At 38.7% G+C, this 22,082-nt stretch overlaps 1 protein-coding gene across 1 annotated transcript in view; it reads right to left on the bottom strand.

The window, feature by feature from the left end:
- PTPN14 (protein tyrosine phosphatase non-receptor type 14) overlaps positions 1–22,082 on the bottom strand; it is a 109,928-nt gene that overhangs the window by 24,004 nt on the left and 63,842 nt on the right. The window contains exons 4-11 of the mRNA XM_053937962.1: positions 16,657–16,754; positions 14,489–14,556; positions 11,477–11,547; positions 9,740–9,827; positions 7,225–7,313; positions 5,534–5,621; positions 4,783–4,865; positions 2,507–2,564 (exon numbers count right to left, since the gene is read on the bottom strand). Coding sequence (XP_053793937.1) covers positions 2,507–2,564; positions 4,783–4,865; positions 5,534–5,621; positions 7,225–7,313; positions 9,740–9,827; positions 11,477–11,547; positions 14,489–14,556; positions 16,657–16,754 — 643 coding nt within the window. The remainder of the gene's footprint in view (positions 1–2,506; positions 2,565–4,782; positions 4,866–5,533; positions 5,622–7,224; positions 7,314–9,739; positions 9,828–11,476; positions 11,548–14,488; positions 14,557–16,656; positions 16,755–22,082) is intronic.

The following is a 22,082-nucleotide window of genomic DNA, read 5'->3' as shown; positions in this document are numbered from 1 at the left end:
AAGGAAGACACTTCTGTTTCATGAAAGTATCTTCCTTAGCAGCAGAATAAGGGCTTTTCATCCAGGCTGATTCATGTAGCTCAGACTATTAAGGAATACTGTGGATGCCCCAGGCAAAAAACCCCACATAATCTGCCTTTGCGTGCACATGCACCAAATGAGCACCATGCAAGTTTGCTAGCAAAGAGGGGGTGGGAAAGGGGTAAGATTTACATTTTCCATGTAAATGGTGAGAAGGAATGAGAATCAAAGATACTGAGCTCAGTATGAATTCTTGCATATAAAATAGTTGTGTTAAGCCAGAGCTGGAAAACAACAAGAAGTATTTTTGCTACAAGAATTAATTCCAAAGGTATAAAACCCTAGTCTCACTGAACAACCTGGGCCAAGGAGACTGCTGTTGATAATTTGAGGCTGGAACTAACTGAGATGCTGGAAAGCCTAACAAATGGAGGGCAGAGGAAAAGTGCAAGGAAAGAGAAGTGACTTCTACTAAGAATGCATACAACTGGAGCAGACAGTTTTCTTTGTGTTAGATGTTACGAAAGGTATCGGCAAGGAATCTGGAATTTGTATTTCTAAGGCCCATCTGCCTCCTTTGAAAAAAGAGAACCCTGGGGTCTGCAGAACAACAATATCCAAATTAATGATGACTTGGTTTTTTTTAGAAATCAGGTAATTAAACACACCATTATATTAAGATCTCCTACACTGAGGGTTTTTTTCTGGAAAACCAACATTGCTGGGTGGTCTGGCAGGAAAAAGAGAGAGCAGAAACCATGCCAAAACCATATAAAGGGTCTTGATCTGAAAGTAAAGAACATGATCCCTAGTGAAGTGGCAGAGCCTCACCCCAAAGATTCCACTTCACTTCCCATTTCTGCCTACTGATTTATTGCTACACAGGACAAATGAATAGGTAGGTGTATGAAGGTATGTGCAGTTCAGACAACAGTCAGGAGGGCTTTTTTTTTTCCTCCCAAAGAGAACTGTTCCAACAAGTTAACAAAACAATTATGAAAAAGGCAGCTGAAAGTTCACTGTGAGTAATCAGCAGCCCAGTACACTTTTCAATTGATGGGCCAAATTCTTCCTCTTAATCTTCCTGAGACTTTGGGGATTTAAAGCTTGTTGCATGCTTATGTTTAAAACAAAGTGGCAGCACAATTTGTTTTTCTTTTGAAAGAGCAGACTTCCATTTTTCATATATAATTTAGAAAGCAGTTCACTTTTACCCCTCATGATATAACAGAGGCTGTAGCATAAAAATGCAAAGCATCATTCATTTTTTCACCTTCAGTTTTTCATAGTAATTTCCAGGGTTCTAACTCATAGAAACCAAAAATACTGTAAATATGCCACAGAGAATGCAATACACAGCCTGTGTACTGCATCATGACACCTTAGAAACACCTTAACAATGGAAGGACAAAGAAATCTCAAGGCAGCTACAGCAGCTTTCCTGCCAGTGCCTGGAAAACAGAGTGCAACTTTTAGATCTAATGGATTATGTATACATAGACACAGGAAAATAACCCGTGTTGAAATCTGCAAGGATAAAGCTATCCTAAATGGAACATTTTCACAAACTGTAACCATAATGTGGGGAAATGTCAAGAAAAGACTTGCCCACATCAGCTTCCTGCCATGCAGCAATAGGGTAATGGACTTTTCACTCTGGAAAGGTCTACAAAGGAGGTATAACCTATACCACACATGAAAACTGGCAACCTGCATAGAGATATTATTGCCCTCTGTCCAAGGAACCAGCAATGCTACTGCTACAGAAATTTAGAATCTGTTAAATAAGATTAAAAAATATTGACATGCTACATGCTAAAACTTAATCCAAAACCAGCTTTTTTAGAATGGATGGGAGAAAAAAAAAATACTCACACATGACCTTTTTTTTGTAAATATTTCAGGAAAAAATTACCCAGTTTTGTCAGATTCATAGTGTTTCTGGGGATTAGTTTAATGGAAATAAAAACAATTTAAGAAAAACTCTGAATCGCAATACTGACTGATTCTAATAGTTTAACTTAAATTAACAGTAACTTCACACATAAAATAGGGTCTTAACCCAAGAGGCTGCTAAATTCTAAGTAGTCTTTATACAAAAACATGAGGATTGAAGAAATGTGAAAGGTAACATTTTATAATGACTAGATTTGATGCATAGAGCACAAGACATTTCAAATCCTTTCTAGAGGATTATTTTCTCTACATATTGAAATAACCTCAATGCAGCAGAAAAAATGCTCAATTTCTAAAGGGCAAAGAAAAGTACAATGCCTTGAAGACTGTAATTTTTACTGCTCACTGGTGATCTTATCCAGTTAATCAATCTGGGCAGTCACACTCTTGAAACTCATTCCAATCACATTGCCAACAAGAAGTGAGTTAATGGGCTTATTTGAAATTTAGAAAGTAGTTCACCTTACACAATGCCTCATCCCATCAAAAATGGTATAGATATTCTTAAAGACCTCACAGTGGCACGTACCAAAGAAGACCTACTCCAGGTTGGCCGTCGTCGGATAGGGGGAGGAGAATTTGATTGTCTGTGGAGGAAAAAGAGAAATGATAGAAACCACAATATCTCAATTCTGAGTCAAGAATGAATGGGAAAAACAAGATGTGAAGAACCCGTTCATATTGCTCATTACTGAGATTTTCAGATATATGAATAAATGAAAATAATTCAGGTTCTCCTTTAAATACAGGAAATGTTCCCATTCCAAATTATACATGCCTTTTGTCCATTTGACTCACTTGGAAACATGTCTCAAGTAAAAAAACTGAACATGGCAGACAGGTACAGTCTCAGGTGATTTAATGTGAACATTAAAACAAGGACGATCTTATGAAATTGATAGCAATCACTCCAAAGCAATGCACACAGATCAGGAAGAAAAGGAAAAAAAACAACTGTTAGACAATACTAGCAGAGCCACATACAATGTTAGAGTAGCCAGGTGCAGTTGAAGGAACAAGGAATGTAGAAGGAAAAAAAAATGAGGAAGGGAAAGAAACAAGTTGAAGGAGGTAGAAATATAGTGCTTACGTGAAGAGAGGAAAGGTGGAATTTGTCCTCTTACAGTTTCTGATCTGGTGAATGATGTTATGTGCAATTAGAGGAAAGGCACACAGGAAAACAAACAACTATCATTTTAACACAGAGGACAGGAAAATTATTTGGCTAGAAAACACACACCAGCATATGCTGCCATCAATATCTGTAGCTCTAGCACACAAGCTTATACCACGTGAGATTATGGAAAGAAGAGCAATTCTAATGACAAAAATACATTGAAACTTGTTATTTCACTCTTTGACTTCATGACATCCCCTACCTTTATTAGTCCAAATGTCTGCAAGTGGCCTATGAATCTGCTACATACAACACATTCATAGGACCCACATACTTATGATTCAGTGTTTGGGGAGAAACGTGATCAAAAGCTATGGATTGTGACTGGTAACAGAGAGTTCTCTCTGTTGACCCCAACACAGCTTCAAAGGGGGAATATCCCAAGGTGACAGACTATGGTTTTTGACTGTCACAGGGAAAACAATCAGGAGCTCCCTTTGAATTCAATCCCTCTGGAACCATTAAACTGAATTTAGCATTGCACTATTGAAATCCATTATATGCTGCTAAGAAATGTCTTTCCCAGTCTTCCACTCACCTCCCAGGAACTGTAAGCAACATGTAAAATCTAACCATCATCTCTTTTCTGTAAGCGCAAAGATCACTCAGAGCAGTTCACCTCACTGGACTCTCCTGTGCTCTAACTCACCATATGTTAATATAATGTGTGCACACGTGAAAGACCTTCCAATCTTCCCCTCATAATTTTGGCTTTATTTTCCAACAGATGGCATTACCCAGCTGAACAGATGGGATGTCCAGCTCTAACTAGAGTTGTTGATAGAGATGAGACTTCTTCATGGTAAGTTTTACAAGAATTTAATTTTCTCTGCTATACACACCCAGCACACCAGGAAAATTTCTCAAAACTCTAACCTTTTGAAAGCCAAATTTATCTCAATCTGAAAATGTGTGCTGGTGTAAATTAAACATCTCAGCTAAGAAACAGACTTTTGAATTAAAGCTAAAGCCTAATGAATTCCTCCTTCAGTTAGAAGGAATCCACCTGTGTGAGAGGACTAGCTCAAGGCCAGTTTCTAAGAAAGTGCTCAAACCAGAGCCTAAAGGAGACTTCAGGTTTAGATTTACAATCTCTGCTGTGTTGTGGTAGCACAGCTATGCTGATTAACACACCCAGGTGTCCTCCCTCGTTCAGCATGCACAAGAGGCAGATAAATTATCCTGCCCAAACTAGAAGATGACAACCTCCACTTTCCAGCACCTTTAGCTGCTGGATGGGCAGTGCATCTACTGCTACAGCTCACATTTTGACATGATAATCTATGTCACCTTTCACTCCAGTTTAGGCCAATAATCTGGGCTGTCAACAGCAGACACCAAGGCCTTTGATTCAAGACTCTCTGTAGGATTTGGCTGCTTGGAGAACATCAAAGCTCATAAGGCTCAGAATGAAATTTTATTCTCAACTATCTGTTCTTGCTGTTGGTTAAAACAAAGCCAGAAAAAAAGGGAAAGGGGAGAAGAATAACTGACATATATGACTAGGGAAAAAAAAAAAAAAAACCAACCTAAAAAACCCCAAAAACCAAACAAAACCAGACATGCCAAAACTCAGACCAATTCCAAAGCAAGGTGTCAGAAAACAACTGTGAAGCAAAAGTACTCACTCTGTGCAGATTTTGTTCTGTTTGTAAAACTTGTGTCTTAATGCAAAGAGACGTGAAATATATTTGGCATTTTCAAGATCATCCTTTAAAAATGAGAAAAAAATAGGAAAAATAATTTATTTTGTTATTCTTACCAAGAAGGGACAAAAGCTTTTTGAAAATCCAGTTGCAGGAATGCTGGGTAAGGTCTACCATGGGCTAGTCCATGGTCTACCATGGAATTTGGCTCCTGAGAACACATCTAGTGGTCTCAAGAGCACTGAGGGCATAGGATTACTGAAACCCTGTGGTGTGCATTTACACACTGCCACTTCACTGCTAAGGCACAGTAGCGGGGGACCGCAACAATAAAATGGCTCAAGCTTGCTGTCCAGTTTGTGTACTGGCCTTGGTTCAATAAGATGTGGAATGATTTTAAACAGTACAGAACAGCACTGTGGCCCTCTGAGTTCCAGTATGTGCACACATGGTAGCTCATGCCCAGTTTCTACTTATGCTGCTGTATTTATGCCATTCAAAAAGTGCTTCAGTTTTTTTGCAGACTTCCCAGCACAGGATATTTCAGGATGCTTGGAAGAAAATACAGAAATTAATAGCTAAATGAAGTTACTTTCTCTTTCTGCATAAAGTACAACAGGAATGTGAGGGGGGTGGTGTTATGCAAGTGAGCCTCTTTGGGAAAGTGGCATTTCAAAGGTTTATTTTTACATAAGTAGCTTTCATGATGACACTGATCAAATCTTTTTCTTACTGTGTGAAAGAGTACATTCTCTTCTTTGTTGATCAACTCTAGAACAATTGAAGACTTGTTATGAGCAATATTCCCAATGTCATTCCACCTGCAGAGTAAAAAAAGGCATTGGAGTTTGCCAACACATACATTCACACATTTCACAAACACAGTAAGAATCCCTTAGTCAACATCAGTCTCATTTTATGGGAAAGGTTTTCAGTAAATTTTTGTTGAAGAAACCTGGTCAGGAAAACAAGGAAATCATGTTCTGATTAAAAGTGTCAGCTCTTAGTCAGCTCTTAACCCAAAGTAGGAGAGTTAAAAGCTCTCTTTAAAAACACTAATTTGAAGACCCACAATAGAAGACACACTGAAAACACAGTCCTGATAACCATTTTACTGAACTGTGGCATTTTGGAACTGATTGATTTTAACCACATGTAATAAAGTTATTGTAAGTGTCATTCCTCCCCAAATGCTGTTTCCACCTTTCATTCAGTGCTAATTCTTGCTAAAGAAGTTTGACTACGTGGTTATGTAGGCTATGCATACCATGTTAATACTCTGGTCCTATGTTTGCAATCTTTTTTTTTTTTTTCCCCCAAGTAATTGTCAGGTTGCCCAAGATCTGAGTTATAATCTTCTTACAAATAGCTGACAGACATTTGCGTACATTGCATGCAATCCACGGCTATGGAAAGGACTTGTTTGTTCTGTTTGCAGCATGCATTCCTCTTCATGTCATGGCAGGATGCTTGCAGTGCACATTTCCTAAGAGTTAGAATCCCAGCACCAACTCTCATTTCTATATGTAAAGAAACTTCTTGCTTTTGTCACCTGGCCCAATTAAAGGATTATCTAATTCCTTCTCAAAATTACATATGCAAAACATCAGCTACAGGGAAAAGGGAGCACTAACATTTTTTAAACTGACTAATGAAAGCTCTTTTAAGGCAACCCTCCCTCCAAAATTCCAGTTGAAGTCTGATATAAGCCTTAGCTACTGACTGAAAATCAGCACATCTCAGAAACTACAACTTTCAGGCAGCACAAAATTCCTACTCTAATCACAGGGATTAGTAAAAATCTACTTCAAGTAAACAGCAGCAGTAATAAAAATACCTACTAGAAGAGTAGCAAAGAAGAGCGAAACTATCCTCCCTGGAATCATGGAGATTTCTAGCAACATTTTCATACAGAAAAAACCCACAAAAGAAAATTAGTAGATAAGTCATTCTTACTAACCAAAATAAACTGCAGTAGAAACAATAGAGTGACGCAGGCATGATTTTCAAAATCACAGAACGAGAAAGTTCAACATTTTTTTAGTGGGGCACCTAAATGTGGCAACCAGATTTTCAGAAGTGTTGAGCTCTTAGGCTGCCAGCTGTGAGGTTTAACAGATTTGCATTCAGAAGCATCAAAGAAGAAGACAAAGACAAGAGAAGAAAAGGGATCAAAGCCTTGTAAACTAGAACAAGATACATGGCAGGCTACTACTACTTTCTTGCCATCCAACCCATTCACAGACATCAGAAGTTGTTCTTTATCTTATCTCTTTGGGCCAAGAGACCAATCCTGAAAACAGCAAGGTTACTACTCCTTAGAGGATTGGCACTGTTACAGTCACATATGCAAGTCAAGAAAAAATCCCATACACACAGCTCTGGAAAGAAACTCATTTTAAATACAAAAGACCCTACTTTTACCTATAAATCACAGTTGTCCTTCCAATTCTGTTTTTTATGAAGATGCCCATGAAGAAAATACCAAGGTGTATGTCATTTCCATGGTTATCCTGCATAGAAAGGATAATAAATGTAATTTAATATATAAACTGGTCAATAGATTTATAGGAATGCATGCTGAAGTACCAAAGAGAAGCCCTTCAGTATGGATGCAAGACTAACCTATATTTTGCTGCTTGACTGGACTCTGATTTTCATTATTTAAGAGCAGTTAGCACTTAAGTTGATTCATCGTGCTGATTAGTGAGAACAGAAGAAGGATAAATGAGCTCTAAGTTATCCTCTCTCAAACACCATGCAGACCAAAACCTGGCATTCATTGTATAATATCCCATACCCCCTGTATTGGTGATTACAGCTATCTAGAGCCTGTAGGAATACCAAAAGCAATAGTTCTCTTTCACAGTCATGGTATTTCTCCAGACACCTGTTAAAACATGCACAGATTTCAGAACACCACACCTGGAGATGGAATCCCTCTCAAAAGCTCTACCCTTCACACTTCCTCCTTTAAGTACTCCATGTAGAAGTTCACAGCATGTCACCCCAAAAAGTACTTCCATCTCTATGCAGATACATCCTCCATTGATTTCCAGATGTTGGGTTAAATATTCAGCTGCACACACCACATAAAAACAATGCAAAGCCAGTGCAATCTAAGAAGTCCTATTGCTTTTGCACCTACCCATGTCTCCTCGTAGGCTCCCGTTTGAAAACCACACACTCCTGATCCATTTTGCAATCAGTTTTCTTAAAAAACCTTTTCCTTTTTTTTTTTTGGCTGCAAATGCTTAATACTGTTGACAAAGAGTCAACAGTACATTTTCTACATTTATCAACAAGCAAGAACAGTTCCCCCTCAGCTGCATATATAATAATTGATTCACACTTTAAAGTGGTAAACAGAAATCACACTAACAACACAAGTGTGGTTAGAAAGCATGGCAAGAGGAAAGGATACGAGAGAAGTTAACGCACTATGCCTGCACACTGTACAAACCATCACATGCCCCTGCATTTCAATAGACCAGGTTAGAGCTGTTCTCCTGGCATTGCTGTGCTTGATCCTCAGAAGGCAACGATGGAGTCTCTGCACCTGTTTAACTACTGAGTGCTAGTCCTCTTGCAAACAAACCATGGCTAGCAATTCATCCACAAGCTGAGAGTCAGCAGTCTAGTCTGGTTAGAGGACAACACATTCTTCTGCCCTGTGCCAGAGGGAGTTTTACAAGGCAAAATGATTGGGAATATGTGGGGGGAAATGTATGTATTTTTTTTTACATACATACAGATATGTAAGTACCTATATCTACATGTGTGTGTGTATACACACAAATACCCACATGGAAAGAAAGACATGTAATTCTAATAACATTTTCTACCAGGAAAAAAGGAGAAACATTTTGTTTTCCCCTTTGAATGCAGTTCTGTTTGTGTCCACGGCCAGCATGCTGCTCCTTGATGCAAACCTAACACCTTCCTGCCATTTTGCAGAGCGCCCAGTCCACTGCTCATACTTACCTTACAGACACATGCAATAGTATCTAATGAGACTTTCAACACAGAAATCTTTTGCAGTAGTGTTCAGCATTATTCCAAATGAATTTGAGAAAAGCTTTCATTTAGTTCATTGGCAATAAACATTCCAAAATTTTTTTGGCGGGTTGAAAGTTTTTTGCCATTCAGCTCCTCCCCTTCAGGTCAATTCTGAGATTGGCACCAAAGGATCAATTTTAACTTCAGCAGGAAGTTTGTTTTGTTTGGTGTGCATCTGGGTTTGTTTTTAAATTCCAAGTTATCTTTAACTAGCAGGAAAACCACTCACAATCCACCACTTATGGTGGTTGGGTAGGTTAGCAAAAAGAAATGGGTCATGTTGGGAACAGCAGTTTTAAGTTCCTCAACACAACTTTATCATGGCAGCATGTGCTCCATAAGGCCACACATCCAGACAATCCATGGCAGGATGGGACTTCCAGTGAAGGGAAAGTGACTGCAAATGCAAAATAATCCCAGAAATTCCCCCTAATTAAAAATACGTGGAGGACCTGTGTGCACATATAGGAAACTAAGGAAAAGTGAAGTTAATGCTTGGTAATTAGCAACTTAGAAAGACACGAAAAGGTCTCATTTTCCTATCCTGTTAAAGAAGACCAGAGCTGAGATTCATTTGCCCTAGCCACTCTCCCATAGACAGCACATGAAAGAAACAAAAAGGGAGTATCTCTTATTCTGAAGAGAATATAGCAACCTCTTCTGTAGCAAGGATTTTCATGGAAGAGAAGCAGCACTATAGGCCCAAGTAACCCTCATGTTGCAACGTCCATTCAAACTACCAGCAGTCATTTCGCCCTCTGGAGCAGTTAAACAAGTCCTTCTCTTTTGGACAAACATGACTTGCATGCAGACCAAAGGTTGCTGCAGGAGTTCTGCATCGTTTGATTCAGAGGTTCCTTTATAATATACACTAACATACCTTCACAGGGAAAATTTCCTGTCCAAACCCATCCAGACGTTCCACTTCATTGATGTACATTAGCTCAGCCTCTGCTGCAGTAATGCCACTGCAATTAGATTAACAAAAGGCAGCGAATAGGTCAATATTACACACACACACACAAATACTGGCAAAAAAAATGTGAGTTTCACAAACCACTTGAGAAGACACTTTGGAAACACTGCCTAGAAATGTACAACACAAAGGTAACTTTCAACATTAGGATCATTTTCAGCAAGGGGGGAAATTTTACTAAATGTCATTAAGCTAAGGTACAAAGCACAGTTCAAATGACAGGAGGAACAAACAGAACTGATCACATTACTCAGCTTCTTCCAAACACATCTTCTCTGGGCTTTATTAAACCATCAGGTTGTGGATAGTTTTGGATGGACAACTTGAACCACAGGGGTGCTAATCTGCCTGAATATTATACAAGACCACTGGAGCTTCCTAAAATGACTTAAAAGGAAAGACCTACATTTTCAAGTTGGCTGTTCAAAAACACAGGCACTAAATCCAAAAGTTGAACAGATTCTCTTTCATAAGAGAGAACAAACCAGCTGAAAACTTTTACACACATGTCTACACACGCTCCTGTCACAGCTCAGGAATTCAAACAGACTTCAATTCTCAAAAGCAGGTCAGAATCGCAGGTTGCTCCAAAAAAAGGCCACTATTAATTTTTCTCCTCTTTACTCCTCCTTACTACAGCTTACAAACAAATACAGGAAATACAGGAACCAGACAAATACCTGGGAGAAGGGAGGTGGAATACGATCTACCTACTGAAGTGAGGGGAAGTATTTGCTCTTTGTGTTGCAGAAATAGCACTATAGAGCACAGCAGGTGGGAAATCTTTCCTTTCAAGTCTGTGAGTTAACCAAGATCACACAAGCAGCCTATGGCAGGGAGAGAACAGAACCAGGCCTGTTCATGGCCGGCTTGGAAGCTATTCCTTTGGTTGCATCAAAGGCCCAGGCTTGCACTGAAACTCAAAACTGAGAACGGCCTTAGACTCACAGACTGGTATTTGTCCTTTTACAACCACTTTCTCTCATGTAATGGGGAATGCAGCATCCTTCACATAACATTCCTATTGCATATGACAAGTGGGCACTGCCATTTTTCCCATAACAGCACTCTAGAGGTTTGAACACTTCCACCACAGGAACACCTGGACAACATGAAAGACGCTTGCTCACAAAGAAGGTTTTTTTACTGAAGCACTAATGCTCACACTCCTAGCTCATTAACTAGTAACACCATATTGTGTCTTCTCCTTGAGACTTCAAACCCAATTCCTGTTATTTTAATTTCCATTATATTGAGAGCATTTGTATCCCCCTCCTCTTGAAAGAGGCCCTTGGATCGCCACCGATCAAGTCACAGGGTCTTTCATCATCTGGATTTAAATGAAATCAAAAAAAGAAAGGAGTCTACTGCATAGCACAAGTAGTGTTACACATGCTCATTAAACTTAAGGGTGTAAATGCTTGTTTATTTGGGATTAAGTTCCTCAGCCATTTTGTGTTTACAAGAGGCAGATAATCTTCTGTGATGGACTAATTAAAAATCCAGTGACACAAAGCATAATAGCAACATGAAGATAAGCTAGTTAAACACTGCCAGGAATGCATAGGGAGGCAGGGAAGTACTAGAACGATGACAAAATTTAAAAAAAAAATAGCACAAACTTTATCATGTCAAGCTCACCTGTGATTTCGGTGCTCCTGAGCAACCTTCTGAGTCAGGTCCTCCAGGACAGCTTCATCCTGGGTCCAATCCTGTAAGAACATGAAGCAGCATCAAAAACTAGTCAACCAAAGAGAGAGGATAAAATGGCAGACAGAAATTATGACAGCAGACAGTTCAAGACTTGTAGTTACAGACAGAGAACCTATCACTGACTGCATTGAAAATTCAAAGCATGGGATGCTGAAATTATTTGAGAAGAACACAAAACTCCAATTTTTTTTTACCTTCTTTTGAGAGGGTAAAGAGATACTGTTAAAAATAGGGGTAAGGTCCTTATTACTCCAAAATAGAGAACAGAATACAGAGCACAGATAAAGGAGCTTTTCCTGGATAAGACTGAACAAGTCCTTAAAAAATTTGGAAACCTACAAAATAATATATACCTTTTAAAAACAGTCCAAAATAATACATAGACCATGGAAAATTAATTAATGAATATTTTTTGTCCTGCAACATACAGGTACTCCCTTCCTCATGTTAAAGGGGTTGAAAGTTTTGCTACTTCTTCGAAGTTGCATTAAAACCTACTTTATGCTTGCAACACATTTCTGAGCAGAAATTTTTATACTCTCCAAATTTAATAACATGCGGTAGAAACAATTCTGAAATAATTGGGAGCAAGTTAATAAAGGAAGTCTACTCATAAATGCAAGGCCAAAAAAAGGAAGCTGAAAAACTTTCTTGCAAAACCTCAAAGTTCTTACTTTTATTTTAAAAAGCCTTAAGGCTGCATGTAATGTACTTAAATACACTGCTTCTTGCTCAGTGGGGCCCTCACCTCTGATATTTGCTTCTGCCACAAAAAAATGTGAAAGTGGTAGCGTGCTAATGAAAAATGGCATGGTACATGCCTATGCACAGCCACACACCTGTGGGGTGTACTGTGTACATAACTTTGTTCTTTTCACTGCTGAAGAAATGCCATTTGACACACACTGTAGCCTCACAAGATCAAACAGCACGAATGCAGATGCCCCTCCCTCATCCACAAGCTCACTTCACTAATGAATTTATAGCAATGTTCTCCTTTGAGGCTTTTTCTATGCCCCAAATTCACTCCAAATCCTCCAACTTGCTTAGAGACTCGTTTGTATCTGCAGCACTTAGCCACTTTCACTGAACTTGCAGTAAGATATTTACTATTAGGTTATCCATCCTCCCCAGAAGAGCAAAGAGAAGTAGTTAAAGAAATGTCAACAAAAATAGTTGATTTAAGAGTAAGATTCTGAAGGTGTAGGAAGCAGACGCTCTGCTGATCTTCTTAAATTTAGCAAAAGTTGCATGGATGAAAGGCAGAATACCACAAAGCAATGGTAAATATGCAAAATAGAAGGGAGCTGACCACACCACCATGGAGGCAGCTGACACAAAAACATATTCTAAGAGATGGGCCCAAAGAGTAAATTGCTGAAACACAGAGAAATTAACCACCTGAAAGTTCATGTAGAGACCTAAAACCTCCCCTAGTTTTATTCTGAATAGAAAAATAGTACCAGTATATCCCTGGCAGTGTTCAAGGCCAGGTTGGATGGGGCATTGAGCAACCTGGTCTAGTGGTAGGTGTCTCTTCTCACAGCAGGGGGCTTGAAACTGTATGATCCTTAAGGTCCCTTCCAACCCAAACCACTCTATGATTAATTTTGTATTGAAAGAACTTTGCAGAAGTTCATTTACAAAATGACACCCTGACAACAACACTTTTCTTCATATATTTTTTCAGCCATCTTCTTTCCCATTTAGGCTACCATACATGACTTCATAAGCCATCAACTATACACAAGATCATCAATTACTTATCAATAGATAAGATGGCTAACCAAAGAAATTCTGCTCCATAGAGAAGATAACAGCAGTTTATTAGTGAAAGGTTAATATTGAAGCCACATTTTACATGTATATTCTACACAAAGCATATTCAGATCTCTGTACATTCCTTCTTCCTTCTGATTTTTTCAGATAATATTGAACTTTCTGGTGGCTCAAAATTGCACTTTCACTTCAAAAAACCAGGCAGATGTCACCTTTACGGAGTTAAGACGAACTGTCCACTGCAGTTCCTGTACAAAGAGCATGGGTAAGTGGGATGAAATGCTTCTCAAGCCTTCAAATTACAGGGAGATGAATCATTCTCCCTCTACTGCTCCACTAATTGCAGAGGGAAACCAGATGCCTTAACTTCCAGGCAGCTACACTCAGGGCATGGGAACCCCACCCTGCTTCCAGATATTTTTTCCAGTTGGAAAGAATTCCATGATCTTTTATATATATGAAGATTACACTAAATACTCATGCTGATGGACTTCTCCATCTAAGACAAAGCCAGCCTTAGCTTCAACAGGCATTTGTTTTGGTTTTTTTTCTTATTAATTAATCCTCACAGAGAATCTCAATGTCACAGACTGCAAGTCTGTTTTGTCACCAAATTTCCAGCATCATTAGTGATCTAAGCTCCTTCCCTAAGCATTCAAGTTATTTGCTTGTTTCCAAGTGTAAACTAAATTTACAGCAAATGTTCCTTGGAGAACATTTTAAGAAGACCTGATTCAGGCTTCACTTGAGTGCAACAGTCAGCTGATGTAAATCCACATTCTCTTCAGGAATGGCTGCATGGTTTGTCCTGTGACACAACATTTACTACAGCAGCAGCCCTTATATCCCCTTGATATGCTATGTTTTTAGTAACACAATACTGTTAATATACACCTTCTACAACAGCTACAAATTCTTTTATGATTCAAAGATGTCTGTTTCTTCTGTGGGCACCAGTTCCTTGTGGAGGTTCAACAAGAACTGAAAATGGGCTGACATTCCACAGCATAGAATAATTCAGTTGCAATCAAGTTTTGGGGAGAAAATTTTGCTTTCACTAGTCCAGTGCTGGTGCTTTTACTCTGTTATCAACAAAGCCACCTCTGACTCATGGAGAAATTATTCACAAAAGACCACAAAAGAGAGGGATAAGGAACTTACCATAGGAAACAAGACATATTCTCGCAGGAAGTCATGAGATTCAAACTGATTATAGTCCCCAAAATCCGCTGGAAAAAAAAACAACACAATTACTCATTTTGGCACTTTCCACACATGTCAAGACCACACTCAACCTTTGCACAGATGCTTAATTTCAAGTGGGCAAGTTCTCTCTGAAGCCACAGCCCAGCACAAAGACTTTTGCTTGCACTTTAGCTTTTAACATGGAGGTCTAAAATAATTGTGTTATTACCAGAGATCAAGTGACAGCCAACAAGTAATTTCTTTCTTTTGATCCCTAATATAATGACTATTTGCAATGCTTAACCATCAGGAGTGCGAGAGTTTGTTTTTCTGCAGCATTCTTGAACTCATACCCCCATTAAAAAAATGCTGGGATTGCTCAGCCCCTTTAAAAATCATGCACGCTTTTGCTTCTCCACCATTTCCAGCACTGACCAGGCAAAAATAAAGAAAATTTGACCTGACTCTGCTACAATTCTACACAGTTGAACAAAAGATTAATTTTACAGCCTATAAAGGCTAAAATACAGTAGTCAATTTAATTAAAATTTGTCAATAAGCAGCATGGGGGAAGGTTTATCCTTCTGCAGCCAACCTAGCAGTGCAGGCACTGTGTTGGTTTAACTGACTGGCCCACACCTTTCTACTCACTTCTCTGCTTCTTCTACATCTCTCCAAAAGATGCTCATCTCCATGCTCACATTCACTCATTTGTCAGGCTGAGGATTCTTGTCTAAATGTCCTTAGGACTGTGGAGTTTTGGAAATGCTTACTTAAAGGCTAAACTACATTAAAAAACCCCAAACAATGCCTATATTTATCTATCTGTTAAATATACAACAGCTTATATCAAAAGAGTATCTTGCCAGGAGGTTTTTATTTTATATTAATTGAACAGGATCAAACGCCATCTACAAGATTCTCATATTACAGGAGCTGGAAATCCCCACCATAAATCATTTTATCTAAACATTCTTTCAAAGCTACTAGACAATCTCACATATTGCAGGATGCCAAAAATGCAGTTTCATTTTGTTTCTACCTCAGAGTTATGTTTTAACATAAACAGAAAGGAATCAAAATGGGCATGAAACAGAGTCTGCAAGTTTAAAAGAAGTAAGTATTTCAAATACCTTTGGTTGCATCACATGCAAAGGACAAAGGAAGTAATACAAGGTCAGGAACAGGAGGATCGACTCACTCTCAAAATTAGGAAAAAGCTCCAAAAATACAGTCAAACATATTAAGCATCTATTCAGACCTAACTTACATACTGGAAAATCTTCATTTACCTAAATTAAAAGATTCATTATGGAATCTTATGCACATATTTGACAAGAAACATTTTCCCTTCAATTTTTGGCAAAGATATAAGATACAAACACAGCATTTCTACTGCTCTAAAAAAACACCATATAAGCATTTCTCCCCGTTGAACCTTTAATTGTCAAGAATCAGATGCTCATGTTTGCTATTTATGTATCTACTTCCCCCTTCCCACTCATCAGAGAGCATGCAGAGAACATCATTGCTGAAACTCTGCCTCAAGTTCTCATAGTCAGTTGTGGATAGACTGAAACATACTTTATCCAAATACAGGGCTTCTTCCTCTGCACATACATATTTAATGATCCTACTTTTATTGATGTCCTTAGGAGTCTCAGATTAAAAATCATATTGTAAGAAGTAGTTTATTATTAACTTATAACTCACATAACAATTATGGTCATGTGTTCTTTCATACTTCATATAGCACTATACAGCAAAATGAGATTTTAATTAAAGGCAAAATTAAAGCTGCTGCCGTGTTTTTTGATGTAATTTGCATTTGAAACCAGAGAACGTGAAGCAAATTCATTACTGCAAAGTACTCCGTAGTCAGGGCTGGAAGAACTGGAGTTTTGTTGAGATTTGCTTGCATGAATTTTAGAAATAGGAAAGTTGAGCACTGTGATGTGGTCCCTCATTCCCACCCTGAGGCTGTGAGTGTTTCATCCATGGCAGTCCACCCATGCATTTTGGAATCAATTAGAAACCCAGCTGCTGTGAGCAGGAGTCATACAAGGCCTCAGTGCCCAGTCAAGATGAAGGACAAAGCAAAAGAGCCATTCCTGGACAAAGGCCATGGGGTCACATCATCCTACCTTGCACTGCCAGACCAGCCAGTCGAATTCCCTGCTCGAATGAGGATATCAATCGCCCATCAAGAACATCCTTTTTCACCTGTAGGTAATACTGATATCTACAAAAAAAGAAAAAAAAAAAAAAAAAAAAAAGGCACAAATTATAATATCTCTATGCTTGCACATTTCTTACAGGGAAAAAAAAAGATTGTGGAAAGGAAGGAAAAAAAATCACCCCAAACAGGCCGGGCTGTTGAACAGCAGGTCTGTACCGGCTTCAGAAGCTCCACATTACCATAACAAACCAATACAATCCCTACCTGTGCAGTGCTTCCAGATGAATGAAAGGGAAAATACAAGGTTCTAGTTTGGGTTCCCCAGACCACATAGAAGAGGGGCATCTGTTAAGATCATTCTTTTGTAAAGTTTATAGAGACCATGCAATCCGCAATGCAAAAAGGGGCTTTTCCATATTGTTTATACTGGTTTTGCTCCATTGTCACCATTTTTATTGAAGAAATAGAATTTTAGCCATACACTTTGGTCTGCTGATTTACCTTAAACTATGGCCCCTATAAAAGGTTTTTTAACTGTCATTTTTCATGTGTAAGAAGGATGACTAAGACACACAAACCAAGCAAACACAGCTTCTAGCACAGTCCATGTGTGCATTCAGCCTCATGCTTCCAACCCCTGTGTACACCTGGGTGATCCAAATTAAGAACCTCAAAACCCAACAAATGGGCTTTTTCAGGCTGTGAGCAGACACAGCAGCACAGAGGTTACTGCACCCTTCAGCTGCATGCCTGCTCGCCCCCTGAAACTGAAAGTGAAGAGCATCCACTTAAAATGCCATGGATTTAAGAAATAATTGCTTGAGATAAACTGGGATAGAAAGAATTGGTAAGCACACCAGCCAGTCCCAGAGACTGCAAGCTCTGCAAGGCAGACAGTGAAGAGCAATCAAAGTCTGTGGGCAGCAAACTCCTAACTGTACTCAGCTATAACCACATCTGACCTTACCTCTGAACCTCTTGACAAAGAAGCTGCTCTGGCCTTGCTTTAGACTGTAAGTCCCCTTCCCAATCCCAGCAGAAGGGAGAACCACTGCAACATCACCCACAGAACACGAACTGTGCTGCCTTAACTATGCTTGCGAATATTACTGTTTGAGGTATAAGAAAAATATAATCTCATTTAAAATGCTCAGATTTGGCTTTCAGACAGCCTAATAAAGATTAAAACTTGAGGGGATTTTGAAATTTGATTGAGAGAGGCAAGCTGAAAAGGACACGGCTTCTCAGCTTGGGCCCTGTGCCTCAGCCCCAGGATTCACACTCGCTTGGTCCAAGAGACAAACCAGCTTCTTCCCACTCCTTTGCAGTGACTAAATCCCAATTCTGAAAACATGCATGCTTTCATAGAAGCTTGACATAAGCTGCTTTATCAACTATGTAGGTGAGCAAATGTTTGATGAATTTGGTCTTTAAGACTTGTAATCTCAAAAGCAGCTATTTGGGTCCATGCTACATATACACACAAGTTATGTATTCTAGTCTAACAAGGAGAATAAAATCCGTATCTGCCATAAAAATTAGGCTATTGTTAAACAAACACAGTATTAAGAGGCTAAATGAGACTCGAACCAATGTCAAATCTTATAGTAACATCCCAGCTGTACAAAAGTCAAGAATATCACTGTAGAGGAGCCATGATTTCAAGCACAGTGTCCACACAACTACAGACAAATCACAGGAAGGATTACTTAAGTAAGCATCTACAAAATACAGTGCCAATGCAGTTACTGTAGTATCAAATATTATGACCTAGGCTTTCAAAAGAAACATTGCTGTGGGGTTTGAGTTGCCATTTGACTTGCCATCGGAATACGATGTAAGCAAGGAGGAAACATTGCTTAGCATCTGCCTTGAACAATGTGGAATTCTCAAGAGCTCTCTCCACAGTTTTCCCCCAACACTGTCTTTGACCTATAGTTGCCAAAATTAAAAAAAAAAAAAAAAAAAAAAAAAAAAAAGTACAACCCTAGACAGATGTTAGAAATGTCAGGGCAAATAAGGAGCACTCACACACACTGTTACACACTCACTATTACACACTCACACTCACTCACCCAATTACACATTCACAAAGACAGCAGATAGCACCCACAATCTGAGAACGATGTCTATTTACAGCTGTTTCACTTGATCATCAGGAAGGGGTCACATTTAAAAATCTTATTAGGAATATTCTATAACATTATGGAATCACAGAATGAGTTGGGTTGGAATGGACCTTTAAGACCATCTAGTGACTTTAGGTTTTATTATATATTGTAGATTGACATGCAGTAAGAGTTTAAGGGATGTACATAATTAGAGCTCTGACATTAACTAGTGTATCTGTCAGGAAAAAAATCTCGTGGGGAAAGATGTCACTTCTCACAGGCAAACTCACTGAAATGCAATCTGCTGTGGCTCTGCCACCTGTTTCAGTGGAATTGCCAAGATAATCTGAAGAAGATTGAGGCAGAAACCTGTGGTTGGTACCTGCTTCCCCTTTAACCCTGGACTGACAGTGACAAGTGACATCCACCTAAAGAGTCCCCGATATGTCTTTCCAAGGTGTCCAAATCAAGCATGGACTGGGACACCTGTCCCCAGGCATGGACTGGGGTGGCTAATTCCAGTGTCAAGGCAGAGGAGGAGGATACCCTGGAGGAAGCTCCATTAGAAGGCTCTAATAACTCCACCAGCCACAGATTCATGGCTCAGCCATGCTGCAAAACTGCGGTCAGGCTCCCTGCCCAGCCAACAGAGAGAAGCAATTGGCCCATGTTCTGTCAGGGATTTGAGGTTCCTCCATCTGAAATTAAATTAAATGCTGTTATTATACCACTATGCTAACAGAAACTGCTCTTTGTTCACTTGGATTGCAAAAGTAGATCTATAATTTGAGGGAAATCAAATATTTTAAAAATGTTTGAGTTATAGATTCACTGAGGAAAGTTGTTCCAGGACAGCAGATAAAAACATGCATTTCAGAAGCCTTCTATTAAGTGGTTTAGTTGGGAAAGCATATGGAAAGTGAACAAAAGAGAAGTTTGCAATCTGGACCCCCAAATAATAAAAGACAAAAAATTCAAAATTAAAATTTACAAAGCTTTAATCACAAAGCCATTCTGGCATACCAGAGGAGTGCAGGGCAGCAAAGACACCACCAGAGTCAGCCTAGAGCTGAAATCTCTCACCTTCATTGCTCTCTTTGGGTTAAACTTTACTAGCAGAGCCATTATGTATTTAATATAATAAAGGCTACTGCAGTTTGCCAGCCTGTAGCTAATTCCAAGGGGAATGGGAGTGGACAACAAGTCTGAACAAAGCCATCATTATAAGGATATCATTTCCCACAACTCTATTTAGCCAACACACAAAACACTGGAAGTATATTTGCATGTATGGCATCAAAAAGCATATTTTTATAGAGTAAAGAAGCTGCAACTGGATGACTATGAGACAACATCTCAACTCCAGAATCTGTATTTTGGCAATCCATACCATTAAAGGAAAAAAAGCCCACCAAAACCCGATAGTATTAGTGAGCAGGATCTAAGGGTACTATTTTAAAATTTAATTGCAACACCCAGATTCAAACTCTGCTACAGCTGCATAAATGTAGGGAAACCCCATTTGCTTAAACAATTCTGCATGGACCTCCCCCAGGACCAGGGTTCACATTTGCTCTCCTGTCACTTCAAAAAAGAACATGGGTGTTTGTATATGTCACTGAATTCATTGCACCCTTCCATCACCACTGTTTGCCTGATGTAAAATCCCTGTTGCTATTTGATACACATAGAAAATAACTCAATTTCACTGATTTCTATTCTCCTCAACAACCAACATTTCATATATCACAAGCTACACAGAACCTGGCCTGACAATACAAGAAGTGAGGTTTTTGCAGAGAAATTAAAAGATTGTTTACAAAAGTAAGAATATGGGTTAGGTTTGCAGAGTAATTGCACTGCATCTTCAGGATTTTCTTACTAGTGACTTCCACAAAGAACCACAAGGCAAATACTTCCTTACCTTAATCATTATTCAGTATTATCAGATCAACTAGCCTTAGTAATCAAGCAGCATCAAACTCTGCTAGTATATGTAAAGGAACTGAACAAAAAATTATTTTTGTCCCGGGGATTTACAATCTAGATGTATGTTTTATACAAAAAGGTGACAGTGACCTGTCTGGATTTTTGTTATTTTTCCCTGGTTTTACTTTCCTTCTCTGTATATCAGGGAGGGTTTGTACCTCCAATGCAGCAGAAAACACTTTAAAAGCTTTTCTTTTTTTTTTTTTTTTTCTTTTTTTTTTTTTTTAATCAGTTTGTTTATTTGGAAATTTTGAGCCAGTATAAACACATCAGTTTCAATACCAATAAATATTTACCTTGAGTGTATCTGAAAATAAACAAAGCACTACAAAACATGTATTAGTTACCCAAGAGGTACAACTCCTTTATAATAATTTCTAATGATGCTATTACTGGCATGACTAACTTTTTTATAACTCATTAGGTACCATTTTGGCACCAAGCCTATCTATTGGATAACTGCATAGCTATGTAATTTAACTTCTCTGGAGGAAAAGAGAACTGCTTTACCATTTCATGCCTCCAAAAGAAGAAATCTTTAAGACTCAAAGGAAAAACAGATTGGTCCACCAGTGGTTTAGCTCAAGAACTTCAGCTCTTTTCCAACTTAAAAAAAAAAAAGCAATTAGAGTATAATACAATCTTCTAAAATTAGGAACACAATAAAAGTCTTATTGAGTCACAACAACAGTCCGAGTCAGCTCATTTGAGATTATCTTAGTATGGTAATATATTTCTGAGGAGAGACGTTGCAGTGTACACTTATGCAATAATCTGCCCACAGGGGAAGCAGTTTCTCCAGCACAGAGGTCTTTTATCATTTACTAAAATTATTTTAAACACCAGCTTTGGTATTCATGTGTCTACTGTTCACCTTACACCTTAAAACCTGCCATGATTTTAGCTTTTATACTATTTAGAAACAGGATTCCACAGATACCTATATGCTACATTTGAAATAGAAGCCCATTTTTTATTTTGTGGATATATTTTCTCACTGTTTGAGGTAGAGGAGCCAATGACTTGGCTATTCAGGGGAACCAAAGGAACTCACTGATAATGACTGAAAAGTAAATTCTGTTTATTTATTACATACTTAGGACAATTGCATTACTACTTAACTCTTACAGGTAGCTTTTCAGAGAAAAACATGCTTTAATGTATTAGTCATTAACCTAATGATCATTAGCCTAATTTCATAGAATATCTGAGGTTGGTGAAGCTATTCATGTAAACCTGAGCAGGAATCCAAGGTAGATTTGGGAGATCTAAGGTTTTGTTCCCAAGTCTC

The sequence above is a fragment of the Vidua chalybeata genome, chromosome 3 (genome assembly GCF_026979565.1).
Source record: "Vidua chalybeata isolate OUT-0048 chromosome 3, bVidCha1 merged haplotype, whole genome shotgun sequence".
Classification (NCBI taxonomy): Eukaryota; Metazoa; Chordata; class Aves; order Passeriformes; family Viduidae; genus Vidua; species Vidua chalybeata.
Note: the sequence above shows the minus strand (reverse complement) of the source record. Positions and strands in the feature narration are given on the sequence as shown.